Genomic DNA, 26,215 nt, shown 5'->3' with positions numbered 1-26,215 from the left:
ATACAAGGCAGACTCAATGTGCTTCACAACAGGTATAGAACATAGAAACATAAATAAACTAGAAAAGCACCCGGAGACTGCAGACTTCCACCAAGGCAGAGCAGCCCCCCCCCCCCCCCCCCCCCCCCCCCCCCCCCCCCCCCCCCCCAGAAACAAAACAAAAACTAGTGTGTAATTGATTTTAGCTTTAACATAGAAGAATTATAATTGAATTTCAAGGCGTTTTTCTTTTTCAGTGTCAAAACAGATAAACCAAACTGAACTGGAAAAGCACTTTGAGAGCGCAGACCTCCACCAAGACAGATCAGTGCCCCCCCCCCCATCACCACCAAATGTTATCATTTGTTCCTGTGTTCCAGTATCAACATTTCCTGAAAATTTCATCCAATCCACCCATAACTTTTTGAGTTATCTTGCCAACAAACCAACCAACCAACCAACCAACCAACCAGAAAAGCACTCAGAGAGCACAGACCTCCACCAAGGCAGATCATCCCCACCCCCACCCCCCATCACTACAAAATGTAATCATTTGTTCCTTGTGCCAGTATCAACATTTCCTGAAAATTTCATCCAAATCCATCTTTAACTTTTTGAGTTATCTTTCTTTAACAGACAAACAAAAAAACTAGAAAAGCACTTGGAGAGCACAGGCCTCTGTCAAAGCAGATCAGCCCCCCCCCCCCCCCCCAAAATGTAATAATTTCCTGTTCCTTGTGCCAGTATCAACATTTCCTGAAAATGTCATCAAAATCCTTCCATAACTTTCTGAGTTATCTTGCTAGTTATCAAACTAGAAAAGCACTCGGAGAGCGCAGACCTCCACCAAGGCAAATCACCCCCCCCCCCCCCCCCCCAATCACCACCAAAATTTAATCATATATTCTTTGTGCCAGTATCAACATTTCCTGAAAATTTCATACAAATCCACCTATAACTTTTCGAGTTATCTTGCTAACAGACAAACAAGCAAAAAACAAACCTCAGTGAAAACATAACCTTCTTGGTGGAGAATAAATAAATAAATAAATAAATAAATAAATAAATAAATCCACAGCTTATAGGCACACAGTGAGTATTCAACGTACAAACAGTCAGCAGCCACACATCCTTTATGTCTCAAACCTAAATAAATAACTTTCCTCCATATGTGGAAAGTTGAAAATATACCCCCTAACGTTATTGTATAAATCAATAACCTTCTCGCTCCACTCCAATAAAACTTTCCCCACATCCCTTCAAGCTCCCAGCATGAAACAAAACACAAGTACTCACAAGTGATGGTGGTGTCGATGAGTCATGGCCGAGCTGGGATCCTCCGTGTCTGGTCTGTGGGAGCAGGAGAACACAAAGCTGAAGCACACTGACTGAAACAGCACCATGCAGTTGGACTTCCCTGGGAAACACGCCCACTACCCCCCCCCCCCCCCCCCCCCCCCACACACACACACACACACTCCCTGACTTTGTGCTGCTCATTCCAGCTCGGTCACAGTGGGGATGACGGCTCACACACTGGTACAGCAGTCTCATGATGTAACTGGCGCTGCATATCTCATTAGCGGCAGTAAAAGCACACACTCTCAGCTGCGTTTAACCTACTTAATCTGTAAGCTTGTACATAGACTAAGAACTGGAAAAGCATTAGGTCGACTTAATCCTACCTATACGGTGGACAACTCCTGAGGGAAGGAGTGAAAGGGAATATGCAGTGATGGAAACAATTCTTAGACCACCCCTTGTTTTCTTCAGTTTTTTGTTCATTTTAATGCCTGGTACAACTACAGGTATATTTGTTTGGACAAATATAAGGATAACGACAAAAACAGCTCATAGTAGTTTAATTTAAGAGCTGATATCTGGTTTTTACCCTCCAGTACTTTTGTTATTAAAAAAAGTACCTTAAGTTTAAAATTATTCAGAAATATTGAATTGAGATGGTAGATATGTTTTTTTTTGTTTGTTTGTTTGTTTTGAAGTTTACCGGCCGACAAGCCATAAGCTATTGTTGTCATGCAGTGTCCGTCGGCATTGTCTGTTGTCCGTTACAAAAATTTCAATCGTCTTCTTCTCCGAAACTACAATTCCGATTGACTTCAAACTTGGTATACAGCTTCTTTATGATGATGTCAACAAAAGTTAGTGAAATTATTTGGATCCAGATCTGATTCTGGATTTGGTGCGACTTTGAAAAATTTCCCCATTATAAGAGATAGGAAGTGGATTGATCCAATAAATCAGTATCAATGATATCAAGTTGGAATTTGAATTTTTTACAGATCTGATTGGAATATGACCGAAACATGGGCTATTTCTGTAATAGAATAAATACACAGAACTGGGTGATAATAAATGGCATCTGGATACATTTCCCAAAGCTTTTAATTTGGCCGGTAAGCTACAGGGCCATTGGTCCTATGTTTATGCTTATTACAATTAATGTACTGAGTACAATGATTGATGTAAAACCAAAAATAAATTCATTCATTCATTCATTCATTATTATTATTATTATTTTCTGATACAGGACTCTATTTTACAAATGTGTATTTGTTAGGGGTGGGAATCTTTTACTTTCTCACGATTCGATTCAGATTTTTGATGCTACAATTCGATTCAAAATCAATTTTCGATTCAAAACGATTTGATTCATAACTAGAAAAGCACTCAGAGAGCTCAGAGATCAGTCATCCACCCCCCACCCCCCCCACCATCACCACCAAAATTTAATAATTTGTTCCTTGTGCCAGAATTAACATTTCCTGAAAATTTAATCAAAATCCATCCATAACTTTTTGAGTTATCTTGCTAACAGACAGACAGACAGACCCCGATGAAACCATTACCTCTGCCGTTTCACTTGGCGGAGGTAATGATTTCTGCTTCAGTCTATAGGTATGCAAAGGATCCTCATGATCTACTCCAGTCTACACAACAGAATGACAAATGCAGACATTCACATGTCTTTTTCACATTTGTTACGTTTTAAACATTTATCCATGCTTGGCAGGGACTTTGGTGATGCACAGCGGTGTGCGTTGGTTCGACGCTGGTGTCTGACTCTGCACCGTGTCGTTTAACTCTGGGTGATGCAGCTGACAGACTGATCTCATCAAATCATGTTGTATGTGATGCCAGTTTATTGCATTTGGTGTGCTATACGTACACATTTTCATCCTTTTGCATGTTATTTAACACCATTTGATATGCATGTCAATGCACTAGCCGCTACTCGAGCTAATTGCTAACCCTAGCTGCTAATTGCACTAATGGTGTACAGACCGCCGGTGGATTTGTTTAATTTTTTAAAATTGATTTTGGGATGTTTTAAATCCATCCTGGATCGTAGTAAATGAGAATCGCAACTTTTATATGAATCGATTATTTTGGCACACCCCTAGTATTTGTGTCTGTGCAATAACTGTTTTTATATATTTTAGCTGTGTTTATGTTTTGTTTCTGTTTTTGTTCATGTCTTTTTTTCACTGTATTCTGTGACTCAGGGTAACGCACAAGAATTCCAATGTACCTACACTGTGATGTATCTGTGCAAATGACAAATAACACTATTCTATTCTGTTCGATTTGATTCAGTTCAATTCCATATCTATCCATTTTCCATGTTTTCTTGATAAAAACCAAAATCCCTTCAGTTCCTCCATCAGTATCTATGGCACTGTACTGACAAAAAAAAGTGCTTTTAGACATTCCATGTTTTCTTTTCTGTCTGTTTTAGTCACATGACACACACAGGAGTCAGGACTGGATTGTATAACCATTGTTTTGGATGACTTTTGATGGTCTAATCATTTTTTCTGTGACTGTAATTTGGACTAAATACTATACGTAACTGATTAGACATAAGACATAATGTACAATTTGATTATTTTTATTATATTCTGTAGTTGCAATTAGTAAATGCAAACCCAATAGCGTGTGTGTGTGTGTGTGTGTGTGTGTGTGTGTGTGCATGCTTCCACATTTGCACTGTGACTGTGCTGACCAGGGATTATGTCACAGCAAAGGGATCTACGTAACACACTATGCAACAGCTCACTGTACTACTGTATTGAGGAGAGAGAGAGAAAGAGAGAGAGAGAGAGATGGGATTGGTCGGCCGGTCTCTATGGTAACCACCGGCTTGCGTTGAGGGCAGGTCCACAGAGGCAAAGGCGTCAGGGAATCAAATCTTTTCAGTGCTGATGAGTCTGCCACGGCGCTGTGCAGGCGCAGGTACAGACTCTAATCACATTGAATGCTGCTGCATACAGTATGAGCTGCCACACAAACACACTAACGCACTTCTGCTGGGAATACATGAAGCAAACGCTGCAAAAGACCCTATCAATGTATGTGTGTGTGTGCATACATGTGTTTGAAGCAGTGGTGTAGTGGTCCCTGGAGAAGTGGGTACACTCTCAATTTTTGACCTTTTTTTTAAGTATTCCAGAAAAACACCGTTTCAGAAACAGTGACATGTCCAACTACTCTATTTAGTTTACCCAAAAATCCATCAGTAGTATTTACTCACTATTATAAAATTATCATGACTTGATCAGAAGCAGTTTGTTGGTTTTACTGGACACACAAACAGCTGCATGAACGGAAATGGATTCAACATGAGGCAAACATAGGATAATGTTAGCCTTTCATAATGTTAGCCTATCATAACGTTAGCCTTTCATAATGTTAGCCTTTCATAAATTAGCCTTTCATAGCGTTAGCCTATCATAACGTGACCCAGATAGCAAAATCATTATGACTTAAATCTGGCCCAAAACTGGCATGCCATTTGGCAAAGTTCTGGGCAGATGTATGGGCCCTAAATGGCCCAAAATAGGCAAGCCAAAATCAAACCAGAAGGAAGCCAAAATTCACCCAAAACTAATTGTGGACTTCCAAAATATAGCCATAATTTTCCCAGAAAATCCCCATAATCCAGCCAAAAAGTAGCCAAAACTGACCCAAAGAGAGGCCAAAAGGAGGCCAAAATTCCCCCCAAATTTGTGTTGATCATGCTTTTAAAATGAAGTGGGGTTTTCTTCTGACTGGAAATTCCCGCTCTTTGCGCAGTGTTTTGGCTTTACATAAATATGGCACAACACAACCAAAACACATCCATATATGGAATAAGATGTTGCCGCTCTTTAGTCAATCTTCTGGCTTGCCATAAACATGTCATACCATCCCTATACTTGATCCCGCTCTTTGCCCAGTCTTTTGGTTAACCACACATATGCCAGAACTCAGCCATATAGTGCTGGTGCCTCCATATCTATTATGGATAACCTTAATCATACCACAGTTAAGCCTAAAGATTTTCATAATGCCAAAAGAAAGCCAAAAATGCTGAAAGTATGCCATAATACTGCCAAAATATTTGCTATATGCGTAGCCTTTCATAATGTTAGCCTTTCATAGCCTTAGCCTTTCATAATGTTAGCCTTTCATAGCCTTAGCCTATCATAATGTTAGCCTTTCATAGCCTTAGCCTATCATAATGTTAGCCTTTCATAGCGTTAGCCTACTCACACAGTTTAACTATTGGTGACAAAATCTCTCCTCTAAATGTGCAGTCATATGTCCAGTAGTTTAAAACAGTGACTCATTCTGAAACCACCTTGAAACTTACCTCGATAATTATGTATTTCATGAAAGTAGGTTCTCTCTATATGTGAAACTCATACACGGAAATTGCTATTTGAAAAACTTTTTTTTTTTTTTTTTTGGTTGTTCAGAAGGACCAATAAAGGCTCCAGTTTTAAAAAAGTAGAATTTTCTTACAATGATTTAATGGTTCAGGCTTTACAGGGTTAAATGTTAAATACCTGTTGATCCATTAACCCATAAAGACCCATTGTTACATTAGTGTCAGTTCCCAAATGAAATTTTCTCTGTATTTAACCTTTTCTTAAGTGTTTTATCACCATTTATTATAATATTATCCTCTTTATTTTTAATTTTTTTTTTAGTGTAAATCATGTATTTCTCTATATTTAATTCGCTGATCATGTAGATGTTGATTAAAGCTCAGAGTAAATTCAAAGACTATTTTATCAGAAAGAGAAAAACACATTTTTTTGGGTTGTTCAGAAGGATTAATAAAGGCTCCAGTTTTAAAAAAGTAGAATTTTCTTACAATGATTTAATGGTTCAGGCTTTACAGGGTTAAATGTTAAATACCTGTTGATCCATTAACCCATAAAGACCCATTGTTACATTAGTGTCAGTTCCCAAATGAAATTTTCTCTGTATTTAACCTTTTCTTAAGTGTTGTATCACCATTTATTATGATATTATCCTCCTTATTTTTTATTTTTTCAATGTAAATCGTGTATTTCTCTATATTTAATTCACTGATCATGTAGATGTTGATTAAAGCTCAGAGTAAATTCAAAGACTATTTTATCAGAAACAGAAAAACATATTTTGGGTTGTTCAGAAGGATCAATAAAGGCTCCAGTTTTAAAGAAGTAGAATTTTCTTTCAGTGATTTAACGGTTCAGGCTTTACAGGGTTAAAGAATACGGGAGATGAATCGACTAAGATCACATCTAGTTTTCCATGTTTACCCTCCCATACTGTCGGTATCATCACTGCTGCCTTTACTTTGGCCTTATACGAGCGTATATGTGTTACCATATTGTCAGGAAGCAGCTTTACAGTATAGTGTAACATGTAGGACACTCTGACCTTTAGACCTGTGACCACTTCAAGGAAAATGAATAATTTAGCTTTAATTTATTCATTCATTCACACTTGATTTAAAGCCAGGAAATATACAAGGGTGAAGGGCTCCTTTTAGATATAGTAAAGGAAAATATAATAGATGGCAGTTTGGTAAAAAAGGCTTAGATTTGAATGATTTCACTGAAAGGGTTTTCAGTTGATTGAGAAGACCCAAGAAAAATGAAAAATTGGAGTAAAGTCACAAAAAACTAATGCATTTCTAGAAAAACATGGGTTAAATTTCGTTGTTCTGCCACATAATTGATGGTTTGGAACAATTTAGGATTCAAGACAAACTACCCAAAATGATCACATACATGACCATGATGTAGCTTGTCTCCACAAAAAAAAAAATTAAAACTTAAAGAAACATGGTCAGATTTATGGGGGAATGATGTTATAGTACATGTTTGGTTAAGTTTAAAGAAAGATCATATTTTGGTTTAAAATAAGTCATGTGTTAACCCTGTAAAACCTGACCCATTAAAAACCAGCCACAAAATTCACATTTTTTGGAATTTAAATGTTTTTTCACCCTTTTAACATTTTCCAGACCAAAAAATTTGCCATATAATTTTATTTATGATATACTTTTTGTATCACATTTGATACACTGAGCTTTTTTGGCAACTTTTTGCTCATAACAATGTTAACTTTAGGTAAAAAAATACATTTTACCAGAAACATTTTGAAAATATAGAAAATTTCATGTAGTTTTTTTTACATAAAACTTTCTGCAGCCTTTTTCTTTCCCTTGAATCGCACCATAATTTCAATATTTGTCACTATTTTTCAAATTGTAACCAAATAACAATATTATTAAAATAATGTTCTTCTTAATGTAACTTTCTGAAAATTACCAAAGACTTTCCTACAAAATCTGTCAGATGATTTAACATTTGCAGCCATATTGAAAAGAGAGAGAGAGAGAAAAAAAGCTTTTCCACTGGTTGTAGTGACATAATAATCCACCAGGGGGTGAAAAAAACACATATTAGTTCACATACAACAGGTTCTTAAGGAAAGCACTGATGTTATTGATAAGATAAAGGTCTCAGAACCTGGTGTAGCAAATATGATACAAATGGTTTTAAAGGGTTACGAAGGTGAACCTTTGTTGTCGTAGTAGCAATAAAAAAGTTTGTTATTTTTATTCTTTGTTTATATTTTTGTTGTACTTTGTATATTACTGTTTTATTCCTATTGTCTGTCTTTAAGATAATGCTCTGATGACTGATTGATGTATTTATTTCGAATATGAATGTCAAAACAGGAGAAAATACATAAACAAAACATAAGACATATAATACATATTCAAAAAGGAGTGAGAAGAAGTATTACTTATAAACTCCACCCTTTCTCCTTAAATACTTAATAACAGTAATAACCTTTCTAGTCTACGCAGATCTATACTACACACTATAATATGACTGATACTTATTAAATAATTTGGTTTCCGGCTTTCTATCATTATGAACAAATATAATAATGAAATGTAATGAGGTGAGATTAATTTTATAAGCCTGATCTCACCTGCACAATCTGTTTCTTTGCTTGTCCTAATGTTTGATTTGTTGTTGTGCAAAATAAATAAAAATAAATAATAAAAAACCTGACCACCTCTGACGATCTTGTGGACCTTCTATGCCAGGGGTGTCAAACATGCGGCCCGGGGGCCAAATGTGGCCCGCCAAACGCTCCAGTTCAGCCCCTGGGATGTTTTTGCCAAGTGCAAAAATTCCACAGTCTTGAATTTAAGTAAGCAAAAAAAAAAAAAAAAAAAAAAATTAGCTTGAATTAAGGAAAAATTCTTGAATTAAGCCCCCCCCCAAAAAATCTTGAATTAAGTAAAAAAAAAAAAAAAAAATCTTGAATTAAGAAAAAAAAAAAAAAAAATCTTCAATTAAGCCAAAAAAAAAAAAAAAACTTCAATTAAGTAACAAAAATCTTCAATTAAGACAAAAAAAAAAAAAAAAAAATCTAGAATTAGCAACTTAATTTTTTTCTTTGTTTTAGTGCAAAAAATAACAAATTATGAAAATATTTACATTTACAAACTATCCTGTAACAATAAAATGTCAATAACCTGAACAAATATGAACAACATGAAATGTCTAAAGAAAATTAAGCTCAGTTTTAACAATTTTTCTGCCTGTTCCTCAGCGTGTAGTGTCTTTGTAGATCTGATCCATAATGCACATGTAGAAATGATAAGTTGAGGAATAATATTGTTAAAATTGCACTAAATTTTCTTACGTTTTTTAATTTAAATTTCAGTTTTTTCAGTTTTTTTTTTTTAGTTTATAAAAGTAAGCATTTTCATAATTTAATGTTTTTTGGTTTTTTTTACACTAAAACAAAGACAAAAATTTGGAGTTGTCATTATAGGTTATTATATTATTATTTTTCTGGTCTGGCCCACTGGAGATCAAATTTGGCTTAATGTGGCCCCTGAACTAAAATGAGTTTGACAGCCCTGTTCTATGCACTCTATTTACTGTACGTCATCTTGCTTCAGCCATACTGTCACTTAAGAATAAACAATAAACATAAAAAAAGATGGTTTCCTGTATGCAAAAATAAGAGTATGTTACTGTAGTTCATAATCAGCCGATGTTCTCAATAAGAACAATCTCCATAAACAGCTGTTTATATTAGCATATTTTCAAGTATTTCTTCAATTTGGCAGAAATGTTTTCGCTTTCGCCTGAGGATATTTTGCCTTTTTCAAAAAACAGTTAATACACTACCAAACAAGTTCTGATGTAGCAGCTGACGAGATATTTTCCACTATTAAACATAAAAGGAAGATGCGGTTAAAGAAGAAAAAGATTAAGAACTTGCTTAAGGCATCATTCCTGGATATCCCCATTAATGCAAAAAAAAAAAAAAGTCTAGAAGCATTAACAGGTACATGTGGACAAAAGAAGGAACCATATATTTTGTTGTTCTCATCAATAAAAATGGGACAGTTCCAGTTTGTTGCATCCATTTCTATTAAACATGCTAAAGGTAGTCAATACTGCCATCTACTGACAACACAACACAGGCTTTACTTCTTTTCTGCAGAGTTTACTTCATATTCATTCAGAGGTTTATTAGAATATGTGCCTAATAACTGTGGTTTTGGATGGGTTTTATGCTTACAGACTCTGTACATCCCTAATACATATTTATTTTAAAACTAAAAGCTTCAGGGAAGCACATAAACAGTATTATTTGACTAACATTTACATTTATGTCATGTTTCAGTGAATTTTCATTTACTTTGGTTTAACCCATAAAGACCCAGAGCTACACTTGTGGCATTCCCAAATGAATTTTTTGCTCTATTTAACCTTTCTTAAGCGATTTATCACCATTTATTATAATATTATCCTCTATATTTTGCATGTTTTCAGTCAAAATCAGGTATTTTCTTACATTTAATTTAGTGATCATGTAGATATTCATAAAAGCTCAGATTAAAGTTGAGGGTTATTATATCAGAAAGAGAGAAAACTGAAAGTTCAGTAAAATATATCATTAAATGAACATAAAATAAGCGTCTCTATCCACTGTCATTGATCCAACTCCATGGCTTTTACTGGTGAATTAATGTTATAGAAGATGACAGTGTTTCCATGGTAACTACGGAGCCTCTGAACGTCCAAATGGGTCATATTTGATGACCATGAAAAGATGAAGAACTGTAATTTACACCAATTACTTACATGTTTTTATAGGATTAGCCCAAAAAGACCCAAACATCCACTTTTCACCGAAACCATCTACTGATCTAAACTGTTTAATACCTGTTGATCCACTAATCCTATCAATACATGTAAATAATTGGTGTAGAATACAGTTCTTTATCATTTCATGGTCATCAGATATGACCCATTTGGACGTTTAGAGCAGTGGTTCTTAACCTGGGTTCGATCGAACCCTAGGGGTTCGGTGAGTCAGTCTCAGGGGTTCGGTGGAGGTCAAAACACACTCGACACATTAGTCGGGAGTGTGTGTCAGGCTAGGTCCGTGTATGTAAACAAACGGCTTCGGAGGCTCTTTCTCTGATTGACATCCAATATACGCGGTGTATTGTTGTTGCTTATACCACTACAACACATCCGGAAGTGTTTATAATCTCTTCCACTCGTCTGACGATGAATTATTTGAGTATTTTCCACATTGTTGTTATGACTTTTGCTACTTCCTGTTAACCATGGAGGCAGCCATGTGTAGCGTTTGTTTACATTTTTCAGTCACCGCACTGGTCAGTTACAATCATGTGACAACCGACGCACCGTCGTGGATGGAGAAATCGTATTACGCTAAAGCCAAGCTAGTGCCGTAATAAAACAACGATCACAAAAATACTGAAGGAGTATAACGAGAACTTTTTTTATATACACTACATGCAATTATCTTTTTTTTTATGTCAAAATTGCGTGGTTCGGAAAGTTTGGAACGAGATGAAACGAAAACCGGGCTGACCTGACGGCCTACGTATACATATACATAACAGCAGACGTCACACTGATTTGCAGTAAATATTCATTATTATTGTAGCCTGATGGAAATTAGGTGATGGGTGTGTGTTAAAATGTTAAAAATGATAAATAGCATTAATACAATAAGTTCATTATTGGAATACATAAAGTTAAAAATTAAAACCATTTCAGTGTGGTGGTATTAAAAAGGTCATGTCTTTGTGAAAAGGTATGTAATTTGTTGTAAGTTCATGTACTGTGTTGATTTTGCTCTTTGAGCACAGTGATGTTAATGCACGGTTCATTTTGTGCACCAGTAAAACATATACCTGTGTCTTGAATTTGGAAAAAATCCTATTTTATTTTTTAATAAAGAAGGGTTCGGTGAATGCACATATGAAACTGGTGGGGTTCAGTACCGCCAGCAAGGTTAAGAACCACTGGTTTAGAGGCTCCGTAATTACCGTGGAAACACTGTCATCTTCTACAACATTGATTCACCAGTAAAACCCACGGAGTTGGATCAATGACAGTGGATGGACACACTGGGTTTATGTTCAATTCATGAGAAATTTGACTGAAAAAGACACTTTTTCTTCAGTTTTCTCTGTTTCAGATTTAATAACCTTTGAATTTACCCTGAGCTTTAATCAACATCTACATGCTCAGTGAATTAAATATAAAGAAATACACGATTTATACTGAAAAAATACAAAATAAAGAAGATAATATTATAATAAATGGTGATAAAACACTTAAGAAAAGGTCAAATATAGAGAACATTTCATTTGGGAACTGACACTAATGTAACAATGGGGTCTTTATGGGTTAATGGATCAACAGGTATTTAACATTTAACCCCGTAAAACCTGAACCATTAAATCATTAACAGAAAATTCCAGTTCTTTGAAACTGGAGCATTTATTGGTCCTTCTGAACAACTAAAAAGAAAAGTTTTTTCAAATATCAATTTCCATGTATGAGTTTCAATTTTGTATCATATTTGATCCATCGGGTCTCAATGCTCAAATATTATTATTTCTGAACAAAGAAAAACATAACATAACACAAACATGTCACAAAAATAGTTAATTCCTTTTCTAAATGGTCCCAGTTCCTCCTCCTTCCTCATTAATGACAGTCTTGTAGTGTCCCTCTAAAGGCCTCTGGTGAATTAACTCCTCCCCCTGGTGGATTATCTGTGTATTGCATGTATCTAATTGTATACATCAGGTTTTTCATGTAGAGGGCTTCAAAACTTATGTATTAAATATGACACGTCTGGCATTATAGGGTTAAGATCAGTAGGAGGTTTTGGTTGTTGGTGGCTGTTTTGGGTCTTTATGGGTTAACTAGACTTACTCCAGCTCCAACTACCATCAGCTGCCGCCTGCAAAGTATCGTAACTTTGGCTTCAATGGTAAACACAGGCCAACAACCACGTATTAAGTAGTAAAACGGCCTCAGCATCTGTTAATAGACCTGTCTGGAGGCAAAGAGGATTGAGACACCTTGTCACCTGTAAAAAAGACCTATCAAGGCAGAGCAATTCAGCTGAGTGACACTACAGAGCATGTCAGGAAAAAAAGGGTCAAGCAATTTCTTTGTTTGCAGGGAATTGCTGTTTTTTTTTTTTCTTTTCTTAAGTTTGGACGTGTCAAGCCAGTAGATGAGAAATCCTGGTTTTAGCAAGAAAGCATTGACAGCTTTTCAGCCCCGGACTGCATCTAAGTACAAGAGGGAAAGATGTGCAGACTCCTCCACCATGTAGAGTATTTCCTAATTAAGCAGAGGGAGGGGAAGGTGGAGCCGATCATCTGAGTGGGTGCTATGAACAATGCAAGAAATAGATAGGGGCAGGGGCGTAGAATTGAGTAGGGACGCTAGGGACATGCCTAGTGTTGTAGTCCAGGTTATATGGCGGTATACTTACTTTTTTTCAGTCAGCGTTGCATATATCCACCTCTAAATCCCCTGATGCGCACCATTCAAGAGTGTCTGCGAGTGAAATTGCCCATTTTTAAATTTGCCCATTTTGTCGTCACACGGCGTCTGGCGGTGGCAGCGGTCGTCCGTTACAAAAATTTCAATCGTCTTCTCCGAAACTACAATTCCGATTGACTTCAAACTTGGTATACAGCTTCTTTATGATGATGTCAACAAAAGTTAGTGAAATTATTTGGATCCGGATCTGATTCTGGATTTGGTGCGACTTTGAAAAATTTCCCCATTATAAAAGATAGCAAGTGAATTGATGCAATAACTCAGTAAATATAAATGACATCCAGTGTAAATTTCTACAGTCCAGCCCTGATGGGGAGACGACCAAAACATAATGACCACATGCTGATCAGGATCTTCTTCTGGATCCGGGAACTGACGGAAAATTTAACATGGGCTCTTATGGGGAAAAAATTTCAATCGTCTTTTTCTCTGAAACTCCAGTTCTGATTGACTTTAAACTTGGTATACAGCTTCTGTATGATGATGTCAACTCAAGGTATTGAAATTATTTTGATCAGGATCTGATTCTGGATCTGGTGCGACGTTGAAAAACGTTCTCATTTTAAGAGATAGGAAGTGGATTGATCCAATAAATCAGTATCAATGACATCAAGTTGGAATTTGAATTTTTTACAGATCTGATTGGAATATGACCAAAACATGGGCTATTTCTGTAATAGAATAAATACACAGAACTGGGTGACAATAAATGGCATCTGGATACATTTCCCAAAGCTTTTAATTTGGCCGGTAAGCTACAGGGCCATTGGTCCTATTTTTAGTGAAGCCATGACCCGCCCTACACTGGTTCTAATTGGATAGTACTCGCTGTCTTCACATATTAGATTGGTTAACTTAAAGCATGAGGATTGATGAGCCAGTCAGAGGCAGAGTAGGGCGGGTCATGCCGAGTAAAATATTGCCAACTAGCACGGGCCACCTCTGGAACATGATTGGACCCAGCTGATTGACAGGTCACTGCACGTCTAATTGAAAGATTATTGGAAATGTGAAGGAGAAAGGCAGAATAAACGTCTTTCAAATGAGTGACACGTATCGAGAGAACCTACTTTGATGGAATACAGAATTCTGAGAAAAGTTTAAAGGTGGTTTCAGAATGAGTCAGTTGTCGCTTTTCCATTGACACTCAAATTGTGCATATATAACTTGTGCATTAAAATGTACCTAATGGAAAACGACAATTTTGCCAAAAGTCTCATTTTTCGATTAAAAGTTTTTGCACTGGCAAGAGGTGGTTTTTCGGGCGCAGCGCAATTGGTATATCCCACAAAACTGCAATGGAAAGACCTTTTTTCGTAGCTGGAGTCAGGTGAATTAAAAAAACGGATGTTGATGGACGTTACAACAAGCAAAGAAGAAGAAGAAACATGTCACGGTAAGTGTGGACACACCAGGAAACCCAATCATTTTTTTTATTTAGTAGGAGACAGAGGGGTAGTATATAATAATAATGAATATATCTGTAAATAAGCACCATATTTACATTTGTCACCATGTTTATGGAATGACTTCTCGTGTCATCTTGCGATAATAAATAAACAAATCACCGCATTTATGATTTAATGGAAAAACCGACATTATGCACTTCTGTTTTTTCGACATTTAGTAAATATCAGTGAAGTTTTGTGCAGATGTCCAATGGAAAAGCCATTACTGTTAAACTACTGGCCATATGACTGAACATTTAGAAGAGAAGAGATTTTGTCATTAGTTAAACTGTGTGAGTAGGCTAACGCTATGAAAGGCTAATGCTATGAAAGGCTAACGCTATGAAAGACTAATGTTAAGACAGGCTAACATTATCCTATGTTTGCCTCAATTTGAATCCATTTCCATTCATGCAGCTGTTTGTGTGTCCAGTAAAACCGACAAACTGCTCCTGGTCAAGTCATGATAATTTTATAATAGTGGGTAAATACTACTGATGGATTTTTGAGTAAACTAAATAGAGTAATCTGTCATGTCACTGTTTCTAAAACAGGGCGTTATTCTGGATTAATTAAAAAAAAAAAAAAAAAGCAAAAATCCAGAGTATACCCACTTATCCAGGGACAACTACACCACTGGACACAGCAGGTGGTCATATGTTATGCAATGTTTAGAATGGGAATACTGGACACTGCAATATTCTGCTTTTCTTCGTCTAAATCAAACCTACTCCCTTGGATGGGGTGGTGGGGGTGGGAAAGTTACTAAAGAACTGAATGAAATGCTACCCTATCACTCAGCAGATCCTGTAACATGACTGCTGAATACGCTTTGCATGTCTCACATACTGCTGCGCTCACTTCCATCTCCCTCACTGGGAAACACACTGAACCTCTGACACGACAAGAAGACGAGGAAGAAGCAAGTGCTGAAACCATCAATCACCCACAAGGGCCTTTACAGCAGTTGTCATGACAATAGCGATGGGTAAAAGCAAAAATCGTCTTCTCGTCTTCTCTGGAGATTTGCTGACATTCAGTCCAACTTCGATGCAACCCGTAGAGATGGCCGCCGCAGCTGCAGGTCTGCCGGTCTGCCGGTCCACTTCACCTCATCTGGTCTGAGCAAACGCCACCATTCCAGATGGGAGGTGTTTGAGTCGACTCACAGCCAGGGAGAGTTTGTCAGTTTGATGAATTATAGTCTTGGATCAGTTGCTGCATACACTCATTGCAGGATACACATCTGATTTGCTCAACCCCCTCCCTCCACAAAAAGAGATGAGTAAAACCCCCGGGGGCCTTCATCTTGACACTACAGTACAAACACCATGCGTCTTTGGAGCGACACTGACAGCCACATCTCCGCTCTGATGATTCATTAGAGGATGTTTTTTTTTTTTACCGACTTTGCCCTGATGTATACATTAAGTGACTTTTAACTGTCTGACACTGACAAGAAGGTGCTTTGGTTTGACTAGGGGTGTGTGTTGGCAAGAAAGAATGTGGCGATATGATACAAATCACAATGCAAGGATCAAGATACGATATATCATGATACTGTTAAAAATAGGACCAATGGCCCTGTAGCTTACCGGCCAAATGAAAAAGTTTGGGAAATGTATCCAGATGCCATTTATTATCACCCAGTTCTGTGTATTTATTCTATTACAGTATTCTATTCTATTACAGTTCTATTACAAAAATTCTATGCATAATCAAATATTTTAATGTGCGCTATTTTTTAATTTTATTTTATTGTATTTCTCCCAAATTTCATTTTATTTCTTGATGTATAATCAAATCTTAATGTATTTTAATATTGTATTTTTTCAATCAACGTGAAGCACTTTGGGCTACAATTTCTGTATGAAAGGTGCTATATAAATAAAGCTTATTATTATATTATTATTACAGAAATAGCCCATGTTTTTGGTCATATTCCAATCAGATCTGTAAAAAATTCAAATTCCAACTTGATATCATTGATACTTACTGATTTATTGGATCAATCCACTTCCTATCTGTTAAAATGGGAACATTTTTCAAAGTGGCACCAAATCCAGAATGAGATCCGGATCCAAATAATTTCAATACCTTGTGTTGACATCATCATAAAGAAGCTGTATACCAAGTTTGAAGTCAATCAGAACTGGAGTTTGGGAGAAAAAGACGATTCCCAGTAGCTTGATTCCTTGGAATCGTTTGCCTGCCTGCTTAACGATTCTGCTTATCGATTCCGCCTTCATTGTGCATGCCCGATGATGTCACACGTACGCTGCATTGTTTTGGTCAGAACGTAGCCAACATGGTGTTGAGGCAGAAACGGTCTAAAATGACCACACCAGGTCCACTTACTTGGAACACTTGCAAAGCTTCCGTGTCTTCAAAAGGGTGGAATCCCTCCAATATCCTCAAACATTTGTCCACAGCATGTGATTCATTTACAGGAATGTCACGTATTTGATTTGCTACTTAGTGGCGCTTGTGAATGTAGCGGCAGAGTGAACACCGGGCCAATTCCGGTTCCGGTGTGGGCAACAAACGTCGTAACTCCTCAAATACAAGTTTCCGAAGGTAAGAAGGGAAAGGAAATGAGGTGCACAACAACGGGAGACAAGCCGAGCCGAGTCGAACCGGTTCCATGTGGTAGAAATGCGGCAATAGAGGAATTAGTAAAAAGTCTTTAGTTTCACTTTCACTGTACGCCCCCCACCTCATCCCCCTCGAACCAGGCCCAGCGTCATCTGTTATTATTGTACATACTGTATATGTTATATTTTCTGTGCAGAGCTGAAAATATAAAAGACAGTTAATGCAAACACACCCGTTTGTACTCTTTTATTCCCTCACCCAATGAGAATCGATCAGGAATCGGATCGATAAGCAAAATCGATAATGGAATTGGAATCGTTAAATTCTTATCGATTCCCATCCCTGCTCTTATTATGAGATGTTACGGAAAGCAATTTTGAATTTTACACTGCATTTAAGTCATTCTAGAAATGTTGTGATTTTTACAATTGTTAACTCTGACTTTTATACTAATCCTACACTTGTTAATTACTGGCACCAGCATCTTCATACTCGTTATTGAAGATAAAGTATGTTCATGCGTGTCATTTTTTACATTTATAACCCTTTTTATTATGTTTTTAATGCTCGTTATACTCTATGGACTGTAACTATTTACATGTCTGATACAAATAAATAAATGAAAAAAAAAAAAAAAGATACGTTAGTGAAAACTTGCAAAAAAGAAAGAACTATAAAGTCTGTGATTCAGCAAACCATCCCATGTACACTGCTGTGATCATGATCAAATATTTGTTCAGAGAAATCATCCAAAAACTCCACTTCAAAGGAGAAACAATATAATGAGCCCAAACACGTCTGGAGGCAAGTGATGAGTCTCTGTCCTCCTGTCTCTTGCTGAGAGATTTACTCAGTGCTTCTAATCCCTGGGCAGAATGAGCCTAATGGTCCATTATGTAACAGGTTTAAAGGCCAGTTTATGATGAACGCTGCTGGACACGTCGAGTAAAGTTTACTTCCAGGTCAGTTTGTCTGAGTAAACAACAACAACAACAGCGCCTACACTGATTATGTGAAAGACTCTGATATAAATCATATCAAACTAGAAAAGCGCAGACCTCCACCAAGGCAGATCAGCCCCCCCCCCCCCCATTTGAATATAATGTTAATATTATTTGTTATGCCATATAATTAAAACAAATTAATTTTAGCAAAAAAAAAAAAAAAGTCTCCATTTTGAATGTCTGGGGTCACCAGAAATTTGTGATTTCAAAATAGGGTCATGAGTAAGGATGGGAATCGATAAGAATTTAATGATTCCGCCTCCATTATTGATTTTGCTTATTGATCAGATTCCTTATCAATTCTCTTATCGATTCTCATGGGTGAGGGAATAAAAGAGTACAAACAGGTGTGTTTGCATTAACTGTCCTTTATATTTCCATCTGCACAGAAAATATAACATATACAGTATGTACAAATAATAACAGATGACGCCATGCCCGGTTTTGGGGGGGGGGGGGGGGGGGGGGATGCATTGAAAGTGAAACTACAGACTCTTTACTAATTCCTCTACTGGCGCATTTCTACTACGTGGAACTGGTTCGACTCCACTCCGCATGGCTCCCGTTGTTGTGCACCTCATTTCCTTTCCCCTACCTTTGGAAACTTGTATTTGGGTACAATGTTTGTTTCCTGCACCAGAACCAGAACTGGGCCCGGCGTTCACTCTGCCGCTACATTCAGAAGCGCCACTAAGTAGGGAATCAAATACGTGACATTCCTGTAAATGAATCACATGCTGTGGACAAGTGTGGAAATCATGTTGCAGGGATTCCACCCTTTAGAAGACATGGAAGCTTTGCAAGTGTTACTCGTGGACCGGGTGTCGTCTGTTTGGACCTGGTGTCGTCTGTTTGGACCTGGTGTCGTCTGTTTGGACCTGGTGTCGTCTGTTTGGACCTGGTGTCGTCTGTTTGGACCGTTTCTGCCTCAACACCATGTTGGCTACGTTCTGACCAAAACAATGCAGCGTACACGTGATGTCATCACACATGTGCAACGAAGGCAGAATCGATAAGCAGAATCGTTAAGCAGGCAGGCAAATGATTCCAAGGAATCGAGCTACTGGGAACCGGTTCTCAAAAAGAACCGGTTCTCGATTCCCATCCCTCGTCATGAGCCAAAAAAGGTTGGGGACCACTGCTATAAATGCATATCACAACAAAATAATGAATCGTCCAAACAGGTTCCTGCTGTCTACTAGAACTTCCACAGATTTCCTTTTCTTCTTTGTCAGACATGGAAAAAGAGTTAATTCTTTTACCTTGACATGTTTCGAATGAACTCTTTTTCCATCTTTCTGACAAAGAAAAAAAGCAAATCTATAAAAGTAATGAAACATTTTGTTTTTGGCTTTAAACTGGAAAGCAAGTTGGTGAAGCATGGAAGCAGAAGTATTGTGATGTAAGGAGTTGCGTTTTCTAAAGTGTCATATTGCTGTGATACGAAAGTGTCGAATGAAAAAAAAAAGCCTGGCACTCTAAGCAACAACAACAACAACAACATACGAACACATCTTTGCACTTACTGCACTACCCTGTCGACTGTCAGGAAAATACTAGAGCCGGGACGGGAACGAGGCTGTGAAGTGGCAATTCAATCACAGAGATGGTTGACTGTGGTACATGATATGGCAGCTTATTAAGCATGAGCTCTGTGTGACCAAAGCCATTCTGCAGATTGCCTTGTTGGTGCTCTAATCACTTCTATGCAGCGGCAGCAGCAGCGGTAAGGACAGGAGTGAATGAGCGCCGGTGATGGAACTGCGTGAGCTTTTGTGTCTGCGTGAATGACTGAGTGATTAGGACGGATGGAAAGAACCCCTCCCATCTGGGCGGTCACTGTCTCCCTCCTCCGGCTGTCCTGCCTCACGTCTATTCAGCCCCCGAGGTGGGGAGCGCTATTCTGATGTCAGTTGGAGGAAATGATCTCTCTTCCTCCGTGAATTACACCAGTCTTCCTTAAGTGTCATCATGTGTCGTTTAGAAATCAAAGTTACGTGAGAAGAGGGAAGACGCAACGAGGAAGAAATGTACAGAGAATCTGGAGAAAGAAAGATTTAAAGGAGTGAGATTTGGCCTTTTATCTATCTATCTATCTATCTATCTATCTATCTATCTATCTATCTATCTATCTATCTATCTATCTATCTATCTATCTATCTATCTATCTAAACTGAATTAAGCCAAAAAAATCTCGAGTTAAGCAAAAAACCCCTCTTGAATTAAGCAAAAAAATCTTGAATTCAGCAAAAATGATCTTGAATGAAGTTAAAAAAAATAATAAAATCTTGAATTAAGCCAAAAAAAAAAAAAAAAAATCTTGAATTCAGCAAAAAAATATTGAATACAGCAAAAATATCTTGAATTCAGCAAAAATAATCTTGAATTAAGCAAGAAATCTATCTATCTATCTATCTATCTATCTATCTATCTATCTATCTATCTATCTATCTATCTATCTATCTATCTATCTATCTATCTATCTATCTATCTATCTATCTATCTTTTTTTTGTTTACTTCAAGGTTTTTTTAAATTAATTAATTTTTTTTTTTTTTTTTTTTTGCTTAACCTCCTGAGACCCAGGAAAGTCAAAATTGTAACTTTTTACATTGAACAATTGTCTTGATTGGAAACTGCATAATGCAACAGTTTTTTTTTAATATACATTTTTGAAATGATTTTTCATTTATTTATTGTTGTTTTTAATGGATTGTCTTTTGCAATAGACTTTTTTTTTTTTTTTTTTTTTTTTAAATAAAACTGTCAAACCTTTATCCCCTACAGAGGACAAAAAAGCATTGCTGGGTCTCAGGAGGTTTTTAATTCAAGAGTTTTTTGCTTAATTCAAGATTGTTTTTGCTGATATCAAGATTTTTTTAATTAAGCGAAAAAATCTCAAATTAAGCAAAAATAATTTTGAATTAACCCAAAAAAATCTTAAGCAAAAAAAACCAAAAAAAAAAAAAAAACTCTTGAATTAGGCAAAAGAAATCTTGAATTAAGCAAAAAAAAAAAAAAAAAAAAAAAAAAAAAATCTTAAATTCAGAAAAAAAAAAATCTTGAATTAAGCAAAAATGAGCTTGAATTAAGCAACAACAAAAAAAATTTCACTTGTTCCACTGGCAGATTTTTTTGCTTTAATTAAAGCAAAAAAAAAAAAAAAAAAAAAAGCTTGAATTAAGCAAAAAATCTGCCAGTGGAACAAGTGAAAATTATCTTGGTAAGATTTCTTGATATCAGATTTTCCAGATCTATTGTCTATAAATCAGTTCTTATATCTCACTGAAAAGTTACTCTTTGGGTGATTCTGTCTGATTTTAAGTGTGATGAGATATTTGGACTAGAAATGAGAAAAATACACTTGGTAAGATTTAGATTTTTGCAGTGTAACTTGGAGAAATGTTCATTGGAAGTCTTGACCTTATATGTGTAAATGCTGAGATGCAACTAGTTGTAAACATAACAAATTACAAAGAAATTAAAACAGGTTGTAGAAATCCACTCAAATTCTGCCCAAATGAATATAAAGATAGTTTTGCAGCATCTGGAGGGTTCAGATTCAAACTGTATGAACTATTAGGGTCCAAATACATAAATAAATGAACCAAATACTAATAAAAGTGGGTTTAGCAAAAAACCTAACAAAAAAAACCTTCAAGTAACACTTCTACATAAAATACATAATACATAAAAAGTGACAGGTCATGTGCTACACATTTATAGACTTGGGCAAAGGTACATATTATATAAAATGTTTCCTCTGATGTTGTAATTATAGAAACTTCATTTATGTCATTTTTAAATAAGAATCTGTTCTTAATTACGCAATTACTCAATTTCGTTTGATGTACTTTGTACTGTCAAATGACAGTAAAGGCAGTTCTGATTCTTCTGATTCTTAATTGCTTGCCTGGATAAATAAACGTTAAATAAATTGATAAAATACATAAATAAAATGGTGTTGTGTCTCCTCTACTAATGTTAACACTAATATTCATGTTGAACATAATTTGCAGCTATTTCAACAGAATCCAACTGCATAATGTGAATATATACCATGTATCCTGTATGTTCTGTGGACATCCTGATGTATTGCTTCCTTAATAAGGTTTTAAATTAAAGGTTAACTTGCTTTATTATCCCCGTAGGGAAATTTGGTCTGTGCATTTTACCATCCGAACACACACGCACACACACAATACCTAGCATTAGCATTAGCAATTAGCCTCAGCACAACGTATGTTCCAGTAGGAGCAGTGAGCTGCCATGGAAGGCGCCTGGAGACCAACTCCAGATCTTCATCGGTGCTGAGGTCAAAGGTCACCGACAGGAGAATTAACCTACATGGACCTGTTTTTAATGGTGGGGGAAAACCTGAAGGAACCTGCCAGACGTGGAGAAAACACAGAACGGCTCTGGGATGGAACTGAATATCATTAAGTAGAAACTCTACACCATAATGTAACGCCATATATTGAATTGAATTGAACTGAATTGAAATCCTAATTTTGAACATGTAGACAGTGAAATCCAAACAAAAATCAACCAACAAAATATCGGTACTGGTACATAAAAGGTTGATAAGTAAACAAAAGAAAAAAAAATAAATAAATAAATGAAACGAAACGAAATGAAATTATACATGCTCGAAAAGGAGTAGGAAGAAGTAAAAACGTATGTACTCCAACCCCCAATCTGTATTCCTCATGATCAATATATAGCAGTTATTATTTTATATGAATATCAATATCATAATAACTCGTGTAAAATACAGTTCTTCATCTTTTCATGGTCATCAGATATGACCCATTTGGACGTTCAGAGGCTCCGTAGTTACCATGGAAACACCGTCATCTTCTACAACATTGATTCACCAGTAAAACCCATGGAGTTGGATCAATGACAGTGGATGGACATGTTCAGTTAATGATGTATTTTTGCTGAAAAAGTAACATTTTCTTCAGTTTTCTGTTTCTGATGTAATAATCCTCAACTTTAATCTGAGCTTTTATCTGTAGGATCAGGGACTTAAATACAGCAAAATGCATGGTTTTACTGAAAAAAATGAAAAAAAAAAAAAAAAAACAGAGGATAATATCGTAATAAATGGTGAAAAATCACTTAAGGAAGGTTAAATATAGAGAAAAATTGATTGATTGATTGACTGATTGAAATCTTTATTTTGAAGATGTAGACAATGAAATCAAAACAAAAATCAACCAACAAAATATAAGTACTGGTACATAAAAGGTTGATAAGCAAACATACAAAATAATAAATAAATAAATAAATAAACAAATAACTGAATGAATGAAATTATACATGTTTGAAAAGGAGTAGGAAGAAGTAAAAACTTATGTACTCCTACCCTCAATCTCTATTCCTTAAAGCAATTATTATTTTTTTCCATGAATATCAATATAATAATAAAATAATAAAATAATAATAATAATAATAATAATAATAATAATAATAATAACAATAATAATAATAATAATAATAATGATGATGATGATGATGATGATGATGATGATAATAATAATAATAATAATAATATGATAATAATAATAATTATAATTCATTTGGGAACTGACACAAATGTAGCACTGGGTCTTTCTGGGTTAAATCCTCTGCACATTTCTGTCTGTTCTAACTCCATTAATGTTTTCGACCCCTGTTGTGTCAATTTTCAGTACAAAGAATACCAGATGGAAGTTGATGTAAAATGCTAAATGGTAAATTTATTAAAAAGAACAGATCAAAAAGAAAGTCATCTTGGAAAATATCTACAGACTGTGTTGTAACATGTTTTCTATCCGTGTTAATATTAGTTTAGTTTTTGTTTTTCTTTGACCACTTTCCATTTTGGTCTTTTTTTTTTTCTTTCTTTCTTCTTTAAAGATGTTTGATCCAAAGTGTTCAAATGAAATGAGTGAAATGAAAAAGTCTCAGTTGTGGCTTATCTGCCCCTCCAGGCTGTGCACAGTCACACTGTAGTCACATGTCTCATTAATCCCAGTGACAGGACAGAAGTGAGCATGTCCATACGCTGTCCTGAGGAACGTCCAGCAAGGGTCTGTTCCTGTCAATGATTCATTAGAACAGTCACTGTCACTGCTGTCTTTGGACAAAGTGGCGACATGGCTTTAATAATGTCATTAATAAAACAACGGAAAGATTTGAGACGTGTGTGTGTGTGTGTGTGTGTGTGTGTGCGTGTATGTGTGTGTGTGTCGTATCTACAGCCACTGAATGGACCAACAGAGGGCAGTGTGTTTTCACCCAAACTTTTGTCTCCAACGTCCCACTGGACCTTTGCTTCAGAGCAGGAGGACAGAGTCAACCCTTAGTTCATCTAAAATCTGCTTTCATCAGGGTTCACATTAGGCCAAAGGAGCACATGAATAATTCAGTCTTAAAATTGTGAAGACGGTCCTGTCTGCGGTCAGGTGGTCCAACACTGACACACTCTTTAACTCTACACAAATGAAACTGGCAGTTATTTTATAATTCGTCTGCTCCTCGTGTCCTCACAGTCGACTCTCTGACCCGTAGACCCCCACTCTGAACAGAAGTCACTGACTGGGTGTGATGGATGCATCAGACTGGAAAGGACGTATTTTAATAGGGGGGGCGTTATTTCAGAAAAAAAATTTCAGATCCAACTTTAGCCCAGACTTTCTAATGCTTCCATGTCTTGGGAATACAAAAATGTGAAAAAATTTCAAATCAACCCCAACCCCCCCACCCTGAAAATTACGTTTTCAACCCTGAAAACGTGGGGGTTTTGGCAACTTTCAAACTTTCTTCACTTTTGATAAAGTACAATGTAGCAATCTGCTCCTGCTGGCCCTTAAATGTTTTTTTGTGAGACATGTCATGTCTTCAGAGTGTTTGGCACCACAAAAGGTGTAGTGTCAAGGTCAAATTATAGGTCAAAGGTCACCCAAATGGTCCAAAATGCATATTTCATGGAATTAAGCTGTTAATATGGGCTCATGTCAAAAATAACAAACAGTAGTTTCACATGACTTTGCAGTTTACATGAATATGTCCCGTTGTGGGCAACACAGTGGTGCAGTGGATAGACCTGGTGCCTCACAGACAGAAGGTCCTGGGTTCAGTTCCAACACCAGTCGATGGGGGTGGGACCTTTCTGTGTGGAGTTTACATGTTCTCCTTGTGTCTGCGTGGGTTCTCTCTGGTACTCTGGCTCCTCCCACCATCCAAACACATGCACTGATAGGTTAATGGGTTAATCTAAATCACCCATAGGTGTGAATGTGACAGTGATTGTTTGTCTCTATATGTTCAGCCCTGAGATGAACTGGTGAAATGTCCAGGGTGAACCCCGCCTTCACCTGTAAGTAGCTGGGATAGGCTCCAAGCGACCCCCGTGACACTAGTGAGGATAAAGTGGGTTCAGAAAATGAATGAATGAATGAAGTGTTTGTGATTTCATCCTAAATGTGTGCTAGGGTTTCCCGCTACACTAATGGTAGTAAATTCAAATGGAATGTACATGTTTTAATATTTTGTCTCTAATGTGTCTTTAAAGGGCCAAAGGCCTTGGGGGATCCCACCAGGAAACCAGAGGGAAAGGAACTGAGGACATATTTGATAAAATGTTGGAATGGTATGAATTTTTGAAAAAACTAGGCATTTTGGTGACCTTTAACCTACAACATGACCTGGACATTAGACTTTTCATAGTGCAAAGTATTTTTACGATACACTATGGTACTTACAAATTCATTAAATGGCCCATCATGAACATATTTATACATTGCACTGGACAAAAGAGTGGAGAAGCTGTGAAAGTTGTGATTTTCAGAATTAAAAAAGTAATTTTTGGGGTAGGGGGGTTTTGGATGAAAATTTAAAAAAAAATTACACAGGAGTGCTTAGAACATCTTGTTGCATCAGAAAATCAGGGCTAATGTGGTATTTGATATTAAGCC

The 26,215-nt window shown here is 36.6% G+C and overlaps 1 protein-coding gene across 5 annotated transcripts in view; it reads right to left on the bottom strand.

Moving 5' to 3' along the window:
* iqsec1b (IQ motif and Sec7 domain ArfGEF 1b) overlaps positions 1-26,215 on the bottom strand; it is a 519,258-nt gene that overhangs the window by 209,467 nt on the left and 283,576 nt on the right. For 3 of the 5 annotated variants that reach the window (XM_030133550.1, XM_030133551.1, XM_030133557.1), the window contains one exon: positions 1,276-1,329. The exons of the other annotated variants lie outside the window; for them this stretch is intronic. In XM_030133550.1, coding sequence (XP_029989410.1) covers positions 1,276-1,329 — 54 coding nt within the window. The remainder of the gene's footprint in view (positions 1-1,275; positions 1,330-26,215) is intronic. 5 annotated transcript variants of the gene reach the window in all.

Source organism: Sphaeramia orbicularis, chromosome 5 (genome assembly GCF_902148855.1).
Source record: "Sphaeramia orbicularis chromosome 5, fSphaOr1.1, whole genome shotgun sequence".
Classification (NCBI taxonomy): domain Eukaryota; kingdom Metazoa; phylum Chordata; class Actinopteri; order Kurtiformes; family Apogonidae; genus Sphaeramia; species Sphaeramia orbicularis.
This window is presented reverse-complemented; position numbering and strand designations above follow the sequence as displayed.